This window comes from Oratosquilla oratoria, chromosome 16 (genome assembly GCF_046742065.1).
Source record: "Oratosquilla oratoria isolate Oo_2021 chromosome 16, ASM4674206v1, whole genome shotgun sequence".
Taxonomy (NCBI): domain Eukaryota; kingdom Metazoa; phylum Arthropoda; class Malacostraca; order Stomatopoda; family Squillidae; genus Oratosquilla; species Oratosquilla oratoria.
In genome coordinates, this window is record NC_134792.1 from 47147201 (window position 1) to 47167200 (window position 20000).

Below are 20000 nucleotides of genomic sequence, written 5' to 3' on the forward strand. Positions count from 1 at the left end.
CTGGCACGGGGGGTGGGGAGAAGTTTTCACCACTTGGTGTTCGACACCAATGCCTCCCCACCACCTGCCGTATCGTTGTTATTTTGTTACACACCGTTCCCCCCTCCCCCGAATCCCACAATGCCCCCGCATAACGTCGGCTGACAAAGCATGCGGGTAACCTCTCGAGTTCTGGCGACCACAATCGACTACGCCTTTTCTTTGATGATCTGATTATGTTTTCGTGTTTTTTTTTCAAACTGGCAGGAGGGAGCCTAAGCAGAGGAGTGATGACTCGCTATAGACTCGTGCCCAAGAATTCCTAATTTGGAGGTGCGAAAGGCGGCGGAGAAGGACCCGGATGCACGGGATAAGAGTGGTGTAGTTTCCTGACTCACGCGGTGATATGTTGCCCCTTCCTCCAACACCCAGGTAAGATTGCGCATTATGAAATTCGCACTTCGTTTTAACGGACGTGTTGACGACTTCCATAGTCGGGGAATCAATCTGTTACTTGAAATCCATATATGCACCTTAACCTCCACATTTAAGCTCTCTTTCATTGACATGTGCTTGCGTATGACATTTCCTTATGGGCCCCCTTGAGTTCTAAATACTACAAAAAAAAAAAAGTATTAAGACCGTCATAATCGATTTCGGAAAATGAGAAACACTTTCTTATTTGCAAGAAATTGGATCTTGGGTGGGTGGGTGGGTAGGCAATGTCCAGACACCAGAATTTAGGAGATTAATGCTATTGGCGTCGCCTCCCAAGAGAGTCTTCGTGGAAAGAGAGACATCATTTCTGCGGTGACCGAGATTAATGATTTCTGAGTAACGGTGGGGGTAACTGGGGCTGAGATGGACTGAGCCAGCTCGTCGGGTCGTCAAGCCAGCAGGCTCGCTCTGCGTGTGTGTTGTTGCGTGCGCGTTTGAGGTCAAGCGTTGCCTCATCGTGAGTGTATTTAAGAGTGAGAGAGTGAAAAACGAGTGCGAGAGGGAGTGACAAAGAGTGAGTGTGAGAAGGTGTGACAAAGTGAGAAGGAGTGACAGAGAAGTGACGGTGGGTGTGAGGGAGTAAGAGTGTGGGTGTGAGTAGGAGTGACAGAAAAGGAGTGTGAGGGAGTGACAGAGTGAGTGTGAGAGAAAGTGACAGAGTGTGAGAGAAAATGACAGAGTGTGAAATGAATGACAGAGCGTGAGTGTGAGAGGGAGTGAGTGTGAGAGGGAGTGAGTGTGAGAGGGGGTGACAGAGCGAGACAGGGAGTGACAGGGAGTGAGTGAACGAGAGTGAAAGAGTTTGGAGTGTTTGAACCCTAAAGGAATCTATCACGTTTGGAGTATCTACCGTGAACCTTGTCTTCGCGACTTTCAAATCAGCGTTTCATAAAACAGATCGCTTTGAGAAATATGAGATACTGATTATTGAAAGACTTTCACGCGCAACTTTCTTTAAATTGACTGGAAATATGTGCCAGAACAGAAATTAATAAATAGAAACCGAAAAACTTCATCATGCGAATCTATTAAATGATTTCGCAAAATTATTCATGGAACGATTGTGATCTCAAAACGTAGTAGTAGCATCATAAGAATAAAAGAACTAGTTTCGCTGTAAAAAAAAAGTTTATAATGAAATGTAGAATGCAATTAAATGGCCATCAAATAATAGAAAGTTAGTCGCCACACGATATGAATAGATTGCATATAGTACGTTTTACAAAATAACCGATTTTTGCGCCCGTTCTTGCTTTTACTTGGTTTGCCTAATAGAGTCGCATTGTCATTTCTCTGCGTCTCTCTCTCAGCGGTGAGAAAAACTTGTAAAATTTGTCGTCCGCAGACTGCCGTTGCTTCATCCCCAATGTGTCTCCGACTTTCGTGGTCGTCTTGTGGTCACCGAGGCGCGAATTACCAAACCAGGTTACGCATGAGGAGCGACTAGTTAACCTGGAAACACACGGGCCAGGCACGAAACCGGAAAAAAAGAGATTTAGAAATGCAGAAGACGTCTTACCGGGCTCGCCGAGAAGTCTCATCCGAAAATCGATGTAATTTTCTTTGTCCGAATGGCGCTGTTGTCGTTTGTCCAGCACCCGGACAACACCTTCGCCAACCACGTGGAAATAAACACCTGAAAAAGTCAACAAACAATTAGAAAGCTCCAGAGGTATCAGATGACGTCATCTGGCTGCAAGTTATAAAGGATTATAAAGGAGGAGCATGCCGACAGGAGACCTTTTGGTCCATAACTAGGTGGTCGAATGCAAAAAAATATATAATAATGATAAGTAAATAAATAAATAAATATATTATGAATAATAAGATAATAAATAAATAGGTAAAATTAAATAATAAACAAACAGGTAAATAGTAAATAATAATAAATTGACAGATAAATAATAATAAATGATAATCATTCAAATAATAATAAACAAACGGACAAATAATAACAAACAGATAAGCAAATAATGTAAAACAAATGACAGGCATTACAGCATATTGCTTAGGTCTTTATCTAAACAAATCTTAAAGCTTCGAACTGAATTACATTGCACTGCCTCTGCAGGAAGTTTATTCCATTTATTAACTACATGGTTGGCGAAGTTGTTTCTACCCACTTCCAAATTAGATATATTTCCTAACAGTTTGAGACCATTATTTCTTGTCAGATTCTCATTCAATGTGAAAATTTTGTCACTTTTGATGTCAATTCCCTTTAGAATCTTAAGGACTTGTATCAAGTCACATCTGAGTCTACGCTTTTTTAGGGAAAACAGATTCATATGCTTTAGTCGATTTTCTTATTATTATTTTTTTTTATTTGGAATCAGTTTTGTGGCTCGTCGTTGTACTTTTTTCCAATCTGTCAATGTCTTTAATGAGATTCGGTGATCATACGGAAACAGCATATTCCAAATGTGGACGAACTAACGATTTCTATAGCTTGTTAATGAGAGATGTACTTTTGAACTCAAAAGATCGTGCAATCAGTCCTAGAATCTTATTTGCTTTCTCAAAGGCTGAAATACACTGCTTAGATGATTTGAGATATTTACTGATAATTACGCCGAGATCCTTTTCACTATCCACTTTTGTTAACGAATTACCAAATAACTTATAACCGTACTTATTGTTATTTTCACCTATGTGCATAACCTTGAATTTACTTGTGTTAAATTTCATTAGCCACTTCTCGGACCATTGCTGTAGTTTATCTAAATCTTGAATATCTAATTTGTTTAAGTGATCATTTGCCATTCAGCACAGTTTTGTACCATCAGCAAATTTAAAGACAATAGATTTCAGTCGGTGATCTATATAATTTATATATACTATGAATAGATGTGGCCCAAGAACGGAACCCTGAGGAACTCCACCCGTAACATTTTTTCATCCAGAAGTTTTGTCATTTAGAACAACTCTCTGTTTTCGATCGTTCAACCAATTACTAGTGCAACTTAACAGGCTACCACTTATTCCGTGTGAAGCTAATTTAGTAAGTAGTCTTTCGTGGGGACGGTATCAAAAACTTTTGTAAAATCTAGATATACTAAATCTATATTGTTTCTTTTGTCATAATTCGTGATGACCGTGTTATAGAATTGGAGTTAGTCACGCAAGAACGTTTCCGTCTAAATCCATGCTGGCTATCATTTATCAAACAGTTACTTTCTAAACGATGTTCGATAGCTCCTCATGATAGTGTCCATATTTTTTCCTACAATTGAAGTCAAGCTGATAGGTCTTTAGTTATTTGGTTTCTTTTTGTCACCTTTCTTTGAATATGGGAGTAAAGTTAGCTAGCTTCCATTCTCTTGGGACATCTCCGGATATGATGGATTACTTGAAAATAATTTCTGATGGAACAACAATCTCATTATCCATTTCCTTTAAGATTCTTGGGTGCCAGCCGTCAGGCCTTGGTGTTTTATTAACTTTGAGTTTTTCTATACACATTTTATTTATTTTCTTTTGATATATTTACCGTAGTAAGTTCACTTTAGACTTTTCACATGTTTCAGTTTGGAGTTCACTTTGAGGCGTTTCGTTTATGAATACTGAGCTAAAATAGTTGTTGAAATTATCACACATTCCTTCATTTGAATATTCTAGTCGACCGTCAGCAGATAATAGTGGGCCAATGTGATTCCTAATTACCTTTTTATCTCTAATGTAACTATAGAATTATTTGGGATTCTCTTTAGATTTATTAACGATATTCATTTCGTATTGTTGTTTTCGTTTTTATTGTCTTTTTTAAAATTCTCTTTATTATTACATAACTTTGATAGTCATTAGGCTTACAGGCGACTGATAGTAATAAGAACTAAACCCTTAATATTTGTCAATAGTCAATAGACGTGAGAAAGCTGTCAGCAACATTTATCAGGTTGTGACTGTAACTGTCGAAAAAAACATTCTGGGCAGGTACATCAACGCTGCAGAAACAAACATCGGCAGAAGAGAGAAACCATTACGAGAAAATCATAATTATAGTTTACGGGTTACACCAGATATCCAAAAATCATCACAAGACATCATCAAGGCAACACTTGAAAAAAAAATCAAAGGAAATTGAACAGTCTCAGACAAGGTCTACTGCATCCGAATTTACAGTTATGGTGAAAAATATAGCCACTACAACTTCCACGACTGCAAATATGTGGTACTAAGTTATATACCTATTTTCTGTACATATGTAACATATAAAATTAGTGGTATTGAGAATATATACAGAGATGCTGAGAAACATTTTGGCCTCCTGGAAACAGTAGGAATGGTTAAGACTGGGCAGCATCATTGTGGCATCAGCAAGTTCAGGAGGTTTTCACCATTTATTAATATTTTAAACAAAAATAGAGGAAAGAAACGATTCTGCTTGTGTTCGCATCGTCAACAAACGATGTGTCAACAAATGGTCCTGGTGCGGTCTCTTGTCAAATGACAAGACCAGTAAAAGATGACAGCCTTTCTGAAAATATGGTAATCATGGTACTATGTAAGAAAAGATGCACTGGTATTTCAACCGTGATCATGAATAAATCTACAGATATTATCGACATCTCAACAAATGCTACCTTACTCTCGGTAGCATTATTTAGCCAAAAGATAGTTGTCAGATTAATCTTCTTGACACACATCACGAAAGTATAAGAGAAAGACGTCCACAATTATATTTCTGGCAATCCTCAAGAACACTCCAACTCGAGTAATCGTCTCGAGAACATCAAAGATGGAAGTCACGTCGGGTATTCCTCATTCACTCACTCACTCATCCCACTCACTCACCTCAGTCACTCACTCATTCCAGTCACTCACTCACTCATCCCACTCACCCGTTTACCTACTCAGCTCACCCGTTCACCTCACTCACTCACTCACTCGTGACAGCCGTCAGGTTGGCAACCGGCAAACGAAATGCAGGTAACCGGTACAACAACTCCGGTACAGCAGGTTCTCTCTGGGCAGGAGGAGGGCCTCCAGGAAGAGCACCACGGCTCGGTTCCCCCCCCCCCCCAAGACGGGGCGCAGGCGTTAACCTTCCTTCCTACCCACCACAACCGCCGCTCAACCTTTGCCATACCCATTCCACAAGGACAGCGAGCTTCCTTAACCCCTCCTTCTCATCCTCTGCGTCTTCTTCCTCCTCCTCCTCCTCGTCCTCTTACTCCACCACTTCTTCAGGAGGCATGACAATGGCGACAACAATTTGAAAACTATCCCGGAGCTAATTGGTAATGGCGGGAAGAGGAAATGGCGACGGAGTTTATGAATCGACAACGACATCTCCACCGCGATATGTGGCGATACTCATGAAGGAATGACGTAAACTATTTCCAGGCGTCGTGATCCCTTCCAGGAATAATTGCAGCCGGATTCCATAAACGCCCTCGGCTCTGTGGCCTATTGTGCAAAAAGACTTGTGGCCTGTTATTGCAACAGATCCGACTCAAATCATACTTGTGTAGACGGCGACGACGATGACATCGACGACGACAACGATGAACTCAAATTAGAGGACAAATAAGATAAAATCAGTTACTAGACTTGAAGCGACGGCTGGGCACCCAGTCATCTTTTTCCTCCCCAAATGTACATACACATCCATGATATCCCGACCTCAGAGGCAGTTGTCTCCAGAAAAAAAAAAAAAAAAAAAAGTTGCTCTTCGGGTGTGCGCGAAATTCCTAGAGGAGGGAGAGAGCTGTGCTCCTAACGCAGGCCTAGTTCTCACGGCGGGGCACGACCTAGGACACGACCCTCTGAGTTCTCCTGCCTGGGGTCACCCTTGCGGAATGCTCACCCTCGACGAAGAACTCCTTCCTTGAGAGAGAAACTCCTTACCCTTCAAGTCTCGTCCTTGAACCCTCTCGCATGCCCTCTATCCTTTCTCCTTTCCCTCAAGTCGTTTCAAGCAGGACTTGTGACGTTTCTCCCCAGGCAGCACCCTACCACCAATCAACCTAGTGACGTCATTCGCATCCGCCAATAGGCGTAAAGGAAGTTACACTCTCCTCTCAACCACACATTCCTACATTCCTTTCGTCATCTTATCTACATATTCTAACCACCACTACTCTCTCCTCCTCCTCCTCAATGCCTTTTATGGACTTGTCTCTCCTTCTAGGTTTTATTTGAAACCAAGGGCGAGATTTATAAGGATTCTGAAGAAGTGAACATTCTTGTTGAAATGTAGGTGCGACATCTTTCAAACGACTAAAAAAGTAAAACAATAAAATTCACTTCCCACATCTTGTGACAGACAAACTCTGGGTCCAAAGATAGGAATCCGCGCGTAGATCCTGCGAGACAGACACTCACTCACTCACTCCGGTGGTGGTCGGGCCACTTGCTGACCCCTCACCGCTAGCACCAAATGTCTCCAGACTCTACGGTCCTGTGCCACTGTCATCCAATCCTGGACATCTGCTCCAGCCCTTTCCAGGTCCTCCCTCACGTTGTCCATCCATCTTCTGCGTGGTCTTCCTGGGAAACGTCTTCCTCCTACCATCCCATCCATCATCACTCTCATTGGTATTCTTTCTTGTTCCATTCTTGCAATGTGGCCGGCATACTGCAGTCGCCTTGACTTTATGATATTTATGATATTTATTTGGCCTGATGTTTCCCTTAGCTCTTCATTATACCGCCTTCTCCATTCTTGGTCTAGTTCGTCGAATACTGGGCCCAAAATGTTCCTTAGTACACTGTTCTCAAATACAAAAAGACTTTTTTCCATTTTCTTAGTCAGGCTCCAGGCTTCGCATCCATATAATAGAATGGGTTTTATTATTGTATCATATATTCTTAATTTGGTCTTTGTTGATATGCTCCTTCTTCCCAGTGTATTTTGGAGGCTGTAATAACATCTGTTGGCTGAAGCAATTCTTGATTTTATTTCAGTGTCCATCAGGTTTTCGTCTGTTACGATTGATCCAAGATACTTAAAGTTTCTGCATACTTCATATCTCACACCATTGATGTCAATATGTTCTTCTCTGTTATTGTTTTTGGTTAGATGCATTAACTCTGTCTGCGAGACAGACGTCGGAGATAATGATCTCCCTACAGCTCATCTTCAAATCCCATCAACACCTATCTGGAGGTGCAACCTTGAGGGGCTGGCACTCGGTTGCCGGACCGGGCTCAAGATCCATTAATATTAAATTTTCTCAACAATTTCACATTCAGAGACCTGACAACCGGCGATTGATCCCTTCTACTTCAACTACTACTACTGCTACTGCTACTACAACTACTAATACTACCACCACTACTACCATTACTACTACTACAACCACCACCACTACTACTACTACTACTACTGCTACTACAATCTAGCGACATAGAAACAGTCCCAGACTCACAAAAACAGACAACAGTCCAATGCTTCTTCCCAGGAAGGTCTATGAGAAGGCACGAGGACCGTTGCCGAATAGCGTAGGGCTGAGGGTTTTCACGTCGTTAAAACTCGAGGCACAAATTGTTACTATGACAAAGATAAATCTATAGGAATCTTTATGAAGACGACCCCGCCTTCTAATGTCTCAAGTGACAACACTTGAGATTCATTTTGGAACAATGATAACAATAATAATTGTAATAAAAAAAAACTCATCACAGAGAACGAAAGTCTTGATCTATCATAAAGAACGGAAGTAATTAGTTAGGAACTTCAGAAGACTTTAGAATTGAATGTCAAGGATCCATCTTTGTCGGAATGCTGTAATTACGATTACAAAGAACCATCAACAAACGATTTGTCCCTCCCATTCATAAACGGGCCGTACTCGAGGGGACATACCGAGCACCACAGGGCCCAGATGCTGAGATATGTCGTGTACAGATGGGCCACGATCTTATTTCTATTATTTTTCAGTAAATCACAGGAGCATCGTCATTGTCATATTATACAAGCTTGATCTATTGTGTTCATCTATACAGTACATGTGTTTGCAAGTGTGTGTGTGTGTGTGTGTGTGTGTGTGTGTGTGTGTGTGTGTGTGTGTGTGTGTGTGTGTGTGTGTGTGTGTGTGTGTGTGTGTGTGTGTGTGTGTGTGTGTGTGTGTGTGTTCTAAGGTCACATGCGATTAGAGTTTAAGTACAAAAGTGACCTGGCTGCAGTATAAATAGTCGAGAAATGTAGCGGAGTGCAGGTAGGCAAACAAAAGGTGAAATAGGCGGTGTCTTGATGTGGCCTGAAGCAGAATCCACTAGGGAACTCGCTCTCCACGACGGCAGAGCGCATACCTGATGGTCGAAGCGTGCGAAGTTAATTAGATCAAGATAATCTCTTTGCAATTAACGAGATCGAATGGATAATGATCACCCCGAAGAAGTTGCAGCCGAGTTCGATGTTACTTGACAGGGTGGGTACTCGAGGAGGACCGTCGAAGTCACACTGAGTGTAAGCTCCCTCTCGATCTCTCCCGCCCTCCACGCACAAGGAACCCACTCATCTTTCGTTCCCCAGGAGGAAGCACCGAGCGAAGGGAAAGCGAAGAGTTTCACTGGTCATTTGTCAAAAGTCACTGCCAAGTACTCCCTCAGGTTATGAGCCAGTATTCTTTTTTCTCTTAAAGAGAACCAAACCAGTTTTCAAAATCAAAAGGCGAAGAAAATTTTCTTTTTCATCCCGAAACTCTCTCCGAAAGGTTGCCCTTTGTATACATATTTTTTTGGGGGGGAGGGGAGGGGACGGGAGTACAAAGTTACCAGTGCCAACAACAACGACAACATTGTGCCAACGGAAGACCTGACACCCATGTCATTTCGGAGCCCACGTTCTTCGTGGTCTACGTGCAGCGCTGCGTCATCACCTATGACACTTGTTGGTGAGGAATGCAAATGGGTGCAGGACTTGTGTGTGGGAGGAGGAGGGGGGGCAAGAATTCTACAGTGGTTCCTCGTTCCAGAAGGTGGTCGGTCGGGTCTGTCTGTCTGTCTGTCTGTCTGTCTGTCTGACTGTCTGTCTGACTGTCTGAATGCCTGACTGTGTGTGTGTGTGTGTATTCACCTCGGATCTGCTGCAGTCTCTGTCGAGACAGCCAGACACCACCCTACGGCAGTGAGCACAGAGCTCATTATTTGCCGATCTCTGGGTAGGTCTGAGACCACTCACACACCACACACCGGGACAGCAAGGTCACAACTCCTTGACTAACGTCCCGTACCTACTCACTGCTAGGTGAACAGGGGTTACACGTGAAAGGAGACAAACCCAACTTATCTCCGCCCGGCCGTGTGTGTGTGTGTGTGTGTGTGTGTGTGTGTGTGTGTGTGTGTGTGTGTTTGTGTCTGTCTGTCTGGACAGAGGAGATCTCTCTACCTAAAGCTTCATATCTCCCTCCACATTATCCTTCATCTCCTCCTCATTCCACCTCTTCCTCCTCCTCCTCGTCTTATTCAATCTCTTCCTCATCCTCTTACTCCTACGCTTCCTTCTCTCTCTTACTTTTTTTTTTATTATTCCTCCTCCTCCTTTCTGTAATTCCTTCAGACTCCTCCACCAGATTTCCCCCGTCTCCCTCACAACGATAACATCGATGCCACTTTCGCTTCTTGGGCTTCGAGTACGGAGCCTCCGATCTAGTTCCCGAGTAACCGCCACTTGCCCTGGCTATCTGGGCACATAAGGCATAGGTGTCTGCTTCGGCAGTAAATAAGCGACTCCGCCTCACTCCGTCGTCCATAAATCCGAGGAACCAAGACACGTTACATCTTCCTCTTCCTTCTTGGTCCATCGTCAGCCGCCTCCTCCTCCTCCTCCTCGCGCCTCCACTAGCCTCCTCACCTCCACTCGCCAGTTCGCTTCGCTTCGCTCGAGATCTCTTCGCCTCGCAAACCCATTGAAGTCTGGTCAAGTTTTTTTTTTTTTTGGGGGGGGGGGAGGGGAGGGTCTAGCTTAGTCACTTCGACCGCATGCAAAAACACTTCTATGAGATCTCCAGCTACTTCCGCCATGGCTGCTGTCAGCAGCACTTTAACTAATATTACGGGTAATGCAAGTACTTACAATTATTGTTACTAGTGACACAACTACTTTTTATTAGAACAACTATTATCATCAATACTACAATTACTTTGATTAGTACTAGAACTATTTCTATAACTCGTATAATTGTTATTAATGCCTTTACCCTCGCTGTTGGCTTGACTAGAATTGCTACTACTATTGAAAGTTATGATGCGAGTCGTACTAATACTACTAGAACTACTGGTACTAATAGTCATAATTGCTGTGGACTGTGGAGATGCAACCCTCGGTAATATCATCGTTACTATCACTACTTCCATCAAAACCTTTATCATCACTCACACAGTCAATACCATGATCTAACTTTCAACTATCCTATGACCGAACAACTACCCACGACACACGAACGAAAATCCAACTACCTGCGCCCCAACCACCAAACCCAACCCGTCCCCAAAGGGAACAACTAAAACAACCCCCACTGCAACGGAGACTACCTCTCAACTACCACTACAACGCCTTTTGCAAGCGCCACCCGTGGAGTCGTCAGTGAGTGACCCAAATCCAGGAAAGGTATCCTCAACATCTTCTCCGTCGCTCACCCCGATCTCTCTCTCTCTCCCCCCATAAGGATCCCTCAGGTAGACCTAACCTCTTGCGGCCGCGGATCCTCGTAGCTCAAACACACAGCAGGTGATTACGCACTGACGCGCCACCAGCCAGCTTTCTAGTCCGCCCCTCTCCCTGCGGCCAACTCCCCGATGTGGTATTTCGACAGAAAAAAGAAGAAGGCGCAGCGAATTCATTATCGAATCTAGGCTCCTTTGTGGACGCGTTCCCTTAGTACGTGTGGGAAGAGAGCGGGAGAGTAAGAGAAAGTGAAAGAGCGAAAGAGTAAAACCATAAGAGAAAGAGTGAGCGAGTGAGTGTGTGTGTGTGTGTGTGTGTGTGTGTGTGTGTGTGTGTGTGTGTGTGTGAGAGAGAGAGAGAGAGAGAGAGAGAGATAGAGAGATATATAGAGATAGAGAGATATATAGAGAGAGAGAGAGAGAGAGAGAGAGAGAGAGAGAGGAAAAAGAATCAGATCACCAGTTGGGCGCCTCCAGCTTCTACCTGTTTTCCTGCATCGCTATGGGAGCTAACATGGGGTACATACAAGGGGTGAGCCTGCAAGACATATGTCAGAGAAAACCTTCTCCCGTCTTAAAACTCGATAACACCCTTCATTTGGAGGTGGAACCCAGAAGGGACGACACTCCGGAAGTGGCCTAAGAACTCTTCCTATAAAATGAGGTAGTTCTTCCATCTTTTGACACAAGGAGAGCTGACAGCTCCCCTCCTCTCACTCTTTCCAGCAGGTGACAAATTTAGTCCTAAACTAATACAAAGCAGACAAAATTACAATGTTTCTTCCCAGAGACAAATATAATTTCATCACGCTCCTCTCAAATGTCAATCTGTAGACGTTTAGTGTTTTATGGACGCCTTCTTCTTTGGTCTGTCACTGACTGATTCATTCTCTCACTCACTGGCCAACGACTAAAGACAAGTCCTTCTGTGGCTGATATCAGAGCAGTTCGGAGCTCACCTTAAGAAAAACGCATGTAAAATTGTTATGCCGTCCCGAAAAGCCATTTCCACAGAATTTACCCAAAAAATTATTCTCGAAAAAAGAAAGAAAAAAATGCAATTATAACAACTTTGTGGACGTAATGTATGTAGTTCCCTCTTCGTATAGCGTTAAGTTTCAGATGCAGATAAAGAACAAAAAGAAGACTTAAACGTGTGTTATAAATTTAGAATATAAAGGAAAATGAACTGATAAATTATAATCTATTATCATCATCTTTCCGTGAGTAGGTACTTGAGTGAAAGATGCCGAGACGAGACTAGACAAGAAAAGTGTCGTAATATAAAATAGGAGGAGCAGCAGCAGGACAATCCACTGATGAGAAGCAACCACACACATACTCCAGATCTGGTGCGTGGGCAGTGCCAGCCAGCGAGCGAGTGAGGACGCGACAGCGGCTGATGCGTCGAGTCAAGGATGTCAGCTTTGTCTCATACTCACAATCATTCTCCCTCTCGCATGCACACACATGCACGGGCACGCACACACACACAAACACGCACACACACACAAACACGCACACACACACACGCAAACACATACACGCACTCACCCAACCACCCACACGCACGCACACACACATACACACACACAGGCGCACGCACCTTCACACACACACACACACACACACACACACACACACACACACACACACACACACACACACACACACTTCCCGGCTCCCACTACGGCGGTCCGGGTTTGAATCCCGCCCAGGGCTGAGATAATTTCAGTATTGCTGCGCTGCGAGTTGTGACCCTAACTCTCGTGGGCGGGAGTTGTGTGTGTGTGTGTGTGTGTGTAAGGGCACAGCATTATCCATAGATCGGTCATATAAGAGCTCTGAGCTCTCTTCCGGGAGGGAAAATAGCTGTCGATCACGAGTCCAACACGCGATCCAAGACCATGGTGAATCACACACACACACAATTACCCACGCATGCGCACGTTTGTGTGCATACCTTAGCCTCTTGTGTGTTGAGACGCACGTAATCATGCATACTTATGTAACACTGGCTTTGCATTCTAAACGAGGACCACAGGAGGCCTTGGTTCCAGCCACGCAGTCCTCGACAACCTTCGAGTTCTGTCGTGTCAAGAAAAAAATGGCCCAAGATTATGAGGATGCAAATCGAACTGGTGCGGCTCTTCCATATGTCTTCCGCGAAGAAAACGAGGCCCAATTTCAAATTCATATTTTTTGTTTTACATCTTTTTTTATTTGTCTAGCATCCTTGCAGATGTTCTGGTAAAACCAATTCCCCGACATACTCCCACAGTAGATCACGCACAAGGCCCACACCGGTGAAAAAAAAAGAAAAGAAAGGAAGATGAACACATCCAGTCCACCCAGCACAAAGTGCCCCACCCTTCCTTCTGCCACCGTTAGGTCCCCACGCTCGGCGATGGCGACATGTGGATACATATGGGCAACTCTATTTGGTCTGGAGAATGGCAGCGTCACATGGCTGTTGGGGGAGAAAGGGAGGCCGTTTACTCTTTACTATTCTCTGGGCTACGAGGAGATGTGTGGCACGAATACCTCCTTTCTCTAGCTACCATACACAACGATGCCCGTGATTATCACATTACACGCTTGTGTGCACGCACGGATGTTTGCACAAGTGTGCACAGTGAACAGCAAACATATTTGTTCGTACACACGCAAACACACACACGTACACACACACACGCGCGCGCGCACGCACGCACGCACGTAAGATTTGCGACACAAGACACATTGGAGTATATTAACCAGGTACATCACGTTATATACACATGAACACGTATGCAGACAGAAGCAGGCAAGGGACAGAATGTAGACCAATGGGTGACTTTGTTCTCTGTCTCAACAGCGTCAAGGAAGATCTTGTCGTGCTAGTGGAACTAGCCACAGACCAAACGGAGACACTGCTTTGGGGAACACACCTCATTGCGCAGGTTGGCGTTCTGAAGAGGAATGCTCGTGAGAATCGCGCAAGGATGGGAAACTCGTTGATCCAAAACTTGCTAAAGGACACAATGCGATATTGTAACGGGATCTTTGTCTATGGGACTGACAGAACATGAATAGAACAATGACTGATGTAGCTAAAACAAGACTTGGGTACAAATATCTGACAAAGCTGATTGTGTAATGGGATCTTTGTGTATATATTCGACAAGAACAAGGATGTTGCTGCTAGGAAAAGACGAATAGAAATATCTAACAAGTCTTGCACTTCCTCGCCGTGTGTATGGATAAAACTAAGATTTGCTATACGCCTCACAAACGCTCTCTCAAGCATTACATTCCAGAGGAAATTATAAAATATTCTAGGTTTCTTGAGTCTTCACCATACTGAGCCTTGTGCTTGTTTGTCCAAATACCAGTTCTCGATGTCTTAACCCATTAAACTCCGATGACAAGATGTCTTGTCATTTGGTCAAATTAAACAAAAATCATAAAACACCAAAATGTTTGATCAAACACCAGAAAAATATGGCGTCAGTCCTCGCTTCGCTCGCAGCGAAGCGAGGACTGACGTCATATTTTTCTGGTGTTTGATCAAACATTTTGGTGTTTTATGATTTTTTTTTTAATTTGACCAAATGACAAGACATCTTGTCATCTGAGTTTAATGGGTTAATACTCGTGTGCCGAAAATTTTTAATTGATTTTTGTCGATGCCCATTGTAATGTCGAATAATGACCGCGATAGGAATACTGTCGACTTTTCGAAAGTAGGCCTTGGAACTCCTTTTAAGTAAAAATATAAAAGAAAATTGAGGAAGAATAACGTGTTTGGTTGATTATATTATTCATACACCCAAAATACTCTAGATAACATTATCGTTTGGTTAATTAAGTAGTCATAAACCCAACGTACTGCGAATGATGAGAACACGTCTCCAACGCTCAGGACACGAATCCTGTTGAAAGGAAAAAACATTCGCAATCGAATCAGAAAGTGCATATTGTGGCCATAAATATTTATGCGAGATAAAGAAAAATTCGAATCTTAAATCTTTGCGCCCTGGGTGGGATGTTTCTACGACCGTGCCTGCCGCCAGGCTATTTTAGTCACTTTTATGGTACTCGTTAAATAACGAAAGTGTTATTAGGCACACATGGGGCACTTTCCTTTGTCCAGATCGCTCGCGGTACACGACTGCTCTGACGATGAGACTTAGCTGCGACCGAGCTCTTCACCTTTGCCTTCCATGCTCGGATTGCCAGGGCATACGAAGCGAGACCGAAAACAAAGCTCATTAATTTATTCAGCTAAAGAGTGAAGGACACACCAAGAGGTCTCCATAAACAGCAACGCATAGTCTTGTGCAGTGTTTGTTTTCTTCCGTATCCTACACCTACGTGTTGCTGTTCTTTAACCTTCTGGATTCAGCACCGATTTAAATCGCTAAACTCTTTCTGTGGCCCCTCTTATGAGACTCTGTGGCCCACAAGGTGGACCATAGACCAGAAGTTGAGAACCACTGATCCAGTGAATGATGGCCAAGCTTGTGATCTGAAGTCGGTCTCTCCACCTAGCCCCGGTGCTTGACCCCGCCGCTTGACCCCTGTACCTGACCCCTCGCGAGTCAGGACCCGATCCCACCAGGTAGGTATGAGCACGTGAAAGGTGTTCTCGTGACATCTGAGGATGAGTGGGTCTTGGAAGATCCTAGATAGTGCCGTCTAGGCACGCTCGCAAATAAGGAGGTGAACTGAACCCGCGCCAGCCTCCCGGATCCGAGGCGATTTCGGGGCTCGACGGTGAAATCTTCGCCACAAGGGAGCATCGATGGAGACCCGGCTTTGTCCCAAGCCTGCCCTCTTGGGTGCTGGATGACGTCATGGTAACAAAATGGTTAACCTTTGTTCACAGTGTAGAGGGTGTGGTGGTGGTGTAAGGGATAGGGAGCTGAATCGGTGCTCTAAAAGTGAAAAGTTCAGATCCTTTTGAAGGGCACTGGGTCTCCTAACATTTTCCCTTAAAATTCCTTGATCCAAACATTTGACCGCTACGGTGTCATCCATCACAACTTTCATTCTGGTTAACGCCAAACTAACGTCCTGAGCCTTGGAAAGTCTCCGCGAAGAGTGAGGTCAATAAAGTCACCTCCTCACATGACAAGTCAATCGTTAACAAACGAGGGCTTACGACGATGACACCCATCATTTCACGGCAACAACTACGACAACGACCTCATTATGAAGAACACCGTGAAAGAGCACGACCGTTGACCTTCGGGACCTCAGGGCGGCCCAGCGCTCCAGTACCTGTATAACCGAACAGCCCAAGCAGCCGCGGTTTGGTTCCATTTGGACATATCTCATGTAGATGATTACCAAACCTAACCTAACCCTTATTAATCATAATATATATTTTTAGAACTTTTTTAAGCGTTTAAATGGGAAGCCCTCACCCGAGATAACCCCGTCACCGCAAGGAAAGTGTGACCAGAGATCGACCTACGGAAGATCCCCCCACCCGGAAAACAAACAAACATAAATGAGAACGCCATGTTTGCCAGGCTTCCCGGGGAACATGGGTGGAGGAAGATCCACACGGAGCCTTTGTAGGGATCTCGGGATGGATGTACTTTGGCGAGTGAGGCCCATACACTACTGGTCACCTCCCCGGGCACTCCTTCCCGCTTTCCCTCTCATAGGAGTGGGTCACCCCACTCCTGAAGCGATCACACTACCCTCCCGTGCGCTACGCCCTCCTCCCACAGGGTGCCCTCCGAAGGGAGAGGGGGAGGTGGAAGAGGGGGAGGTGGGAGGGGGGAGAATCTTGGGACGGTTCTCAGGCTCGTGCGTGACCTCTGACCTCGCTCGCCACGCCCCTTCCTCCCTTCCTGAAGTTCCTCGGGTGCTTATGGCCCCTTGGAAGAAGGTTCCTCTCCTGCTGGGGACGTGCGCGAAAGTGTACGCCCAAATGCATTGTGTTTTTTACAGCTTGTGGAACATGGTGCTTAGTACTCAGTTAGTATAGTACTCAAGGTGTATAGAATTTACTGGGGTCTTTGGGAGCATTGGTTGGTCTTTCTTTTCAACCCTCTCACTGATATTGGCAACTTGTAAATTTGTTCTGGCTGTCGCCAGTCGATTCTATTCAGCCAAAGGGAGCCTCCCCTTGCGCATGCGCGGATTGGGTTAGATAGGTTTCCAGTAACAACAGTTCTGTTTGACGCTATTCGATTTCAGTCATTCGCGGGACACCACCAGGTGCGCCGCGACAGGCCCGCCAAAGAGGTTCTCGAGGCAAAAGGGCTGACGGCTTCCACTCTCGCCCGTACACCCGGCAGGATACTCCAACACTGACGGCCAACTCGTGATCAAAGTTTCATTTTGAAGCTAAATACCAATTCGTTAATGGAAAGACACGGGCCTAGGATAAAGCTCAGGATAGAAGAACATATGGTTTTTCTGTGACCACGCGATGACTGGGTTTCGACCCCTCTCCCTCTCTCTGGCTGGTCGTCTCCAGATTGTGTGGTCGAGCTCGTTACTATGGCGGTTAAGTTATAATTATACATCGGTTATTTTAACCTGGTGAAAGGGTAACGTATAAGATCCTGGTGTCATAAAACTATTCTATGCTGTTGTTTTGTTTCTTGGAATATTTTTCACTAACATTGTTACCCTAATGGATTATATTCTTTATGAAATAAAATGCTGTTGAGTTGGGATGCGTAGGCTACAGCTCAAACTGTGATTCAGGTTAAGAACATATAAGAATGAAGGAGACTGCAAAAGACCATAAGGCCTACACTAGGTTAACAACCAGTGATGTGGTGAAATCGTCGTAGGTATTGGAAGTGTTCTCTTGGTAGCAAAGGTGGCAGACACACGGCTTGGTGGTCACGGCGCAGTCCGAAGGATAATGGTGTCAGTGTCGGGCCTGTTGGTAGGCTGTCAAGCTGGTTCTGTTGACTCTCCATGTCTCGTAACGGTGCTGTGCCAGAAACCTCTTTGTGATAATGGTGACGACACTGTTCGTCTTCGTGGTTGTCAGTAAGACCAGCAGCTGCGCGGGCAGAGGAGGCGTCGATGTTGGCATCCGTAGTATGCGGCGAGAGGCCGCGTTGGCAATGACGACAGAGAGCTGCCACCAGAGGGTGACAACACATGCAGTAGATGCTGTTAACATATCCTTAACAAGCGCAAGTGATGTTGTTGTAGTTGGATATGTGATTAGAGTGATTTTTATCGTAGCTGGGGTGAGTGAGTGATGAGTGGGGTTACAGAGGAACACTCTGGGTCGAGGCAGGAGAAGGCGAAGACGCGCAGGGAAGCGGCCGATGGACAAAGATGGGAGAGAGAAAGTGAGAAAGTTGAATGAAAAAGCTGCTCGCGGGAAATGTGCGTAAGGCAATTACAGTCGATGGTATGGAGCTTGGAGCACCATCATCATGAATTCTCGAACGATAATAATCAACTGATAGCTGCAAAAAGCTCAACGCGGCCATCAAAAACGCTGTAATGGTTCGTTGTGGTGAGAGGGAAAGGAACAGGCGGGCGTGAGAGAAGAGAGAAGGGGAGAGGGGAAGAGGAGGGGGGGGAGGCAGGGAAAGAGGACCATTTAGTCTTTGTTTTCACAATCTAAGACATACCTCCCTGTCTGGCTTTCTTTTGCAGGAATATGGCCACAAATATCCACATTCAAAAGTCTTTTTATACACCTTAGGTTTTTCAAAAAACAAATTGTTGCCATTTTTATGTGTTTTTCTTCAGAACAAGAAAACCTCTTATACCATAAGTACTATATAAAAAACATGTGAAACAGCTTAACAACAAACGTGGCTGTAATAACACATCTAGAATTCATAAGACCCAGTAACTTCCTAAGGTCCCGATTTGTGTGTGTGTGGATGTGTATGTGTGTGTGTGTGTGTGTATGAGTCTGGATGTGTGTGTTTGTGTGGATGTGTGTGTGTACGTGTGTGTGTGTGTGTGTGTGTGTGTGTGTGTGTGTGTGTGTGTGTGTGTGTGTGTGTGTGTGTGTGTGTGTTTGTTTGAATGTGTGATTCATTACCATGGTCTTCGATCACATGGTGTTGGACTCGTGATCGAAGGCTATTTCCCTCCCGGAAGAGAGCTCAGAGCTCATATATGACCGATCTATGGGTAATGTTGTGATCTTACACACACACAACTTATTCCCCGCCCACAAGAGCTGGAGTAACGACTCGCAATGCAGCGATACTGAAATAATTTCAACCCTGGGCGGGATTTCGAACCCGGGCCGCCGTAGTGGCAGCCGGGAACTCTACCACTGAGCCACCGCGCGCGGGCGTGTGTGTGTGTTGATATGTGTGTGGGTATACATGTAGGTGTGGGTGCGTGGGTGTAGTCAGATCCATCTCGGGCGTGGCGTGGTTTGTATCCTCCTCTGTCCCTCCCCCCCCCTCCCCACATCCTCGCCAACCCTGAAGGCTCCTGCTGGGTTCTCCCGCCGTGTCCTTTCCATGACCCCGAAATTAGGACCTGACCTCTGTTCTCCATCTTTGCTCATGCCAGTTAACCCCCCTCCCCCTCCTCCCCCACAGCCTCCCGACACCCTTCCTCAAACCCCTCATCCCCCTCCACGCCCACCCATCCCCGTTCCGACACCAACTTCAGAGAAATGGTGGCCACATGTTGCTAACTCGAGAACCTTCAGAATCATATTTCGGAAAATGTATTTTAGCTAACGCCATGCGACTTCATTCAGCATGAAGAAAACAGATGTACTGTATACATATATATATATATATATATATATATATATATATATATATATATAACCACATATATATATATTTCCATTTCACATCCCACTGTAAATATTTGCGGGAAAAAGCGACCCTGTTCTTTTTCTGTTTTAAAGATACAGGAGGTTTCTTGCGAACATTGTGGTGTGAGAATTCCAGATCATCATA

General features: G+C 44.8%; 1 protein-coding gene across 4 annotated transcripts in view; it reads right to left on the reverse strand.

Annotated features, from left to right (window-relative positions):
* Vdup1 (arrestin family protein Vdup1) overlaps positions 1 to 20000 on the reverse strand; it is a 70799-nt gene that overhangs the window by 20294 nt on the left and 30505 nt on the right. For all 4 annotated transcript variants that reach the window (XR_012967210.1, XM_076199722.1, XM_076199719.1 and 1 more), the window contains exon 3: positions 1997 to 2113. Coding sequence is in view for 3 of the 4 variants with exons in the window: in XM_076199722.1 (XP_076055837.1) it covers positions 1997 to 2113 (117 nt within the window). In the remaining variant the exon portion in view is untranslated. The remainder of the gene's footprint in view (positions 1 to 1996; positions 2114 to 20000) is intronic.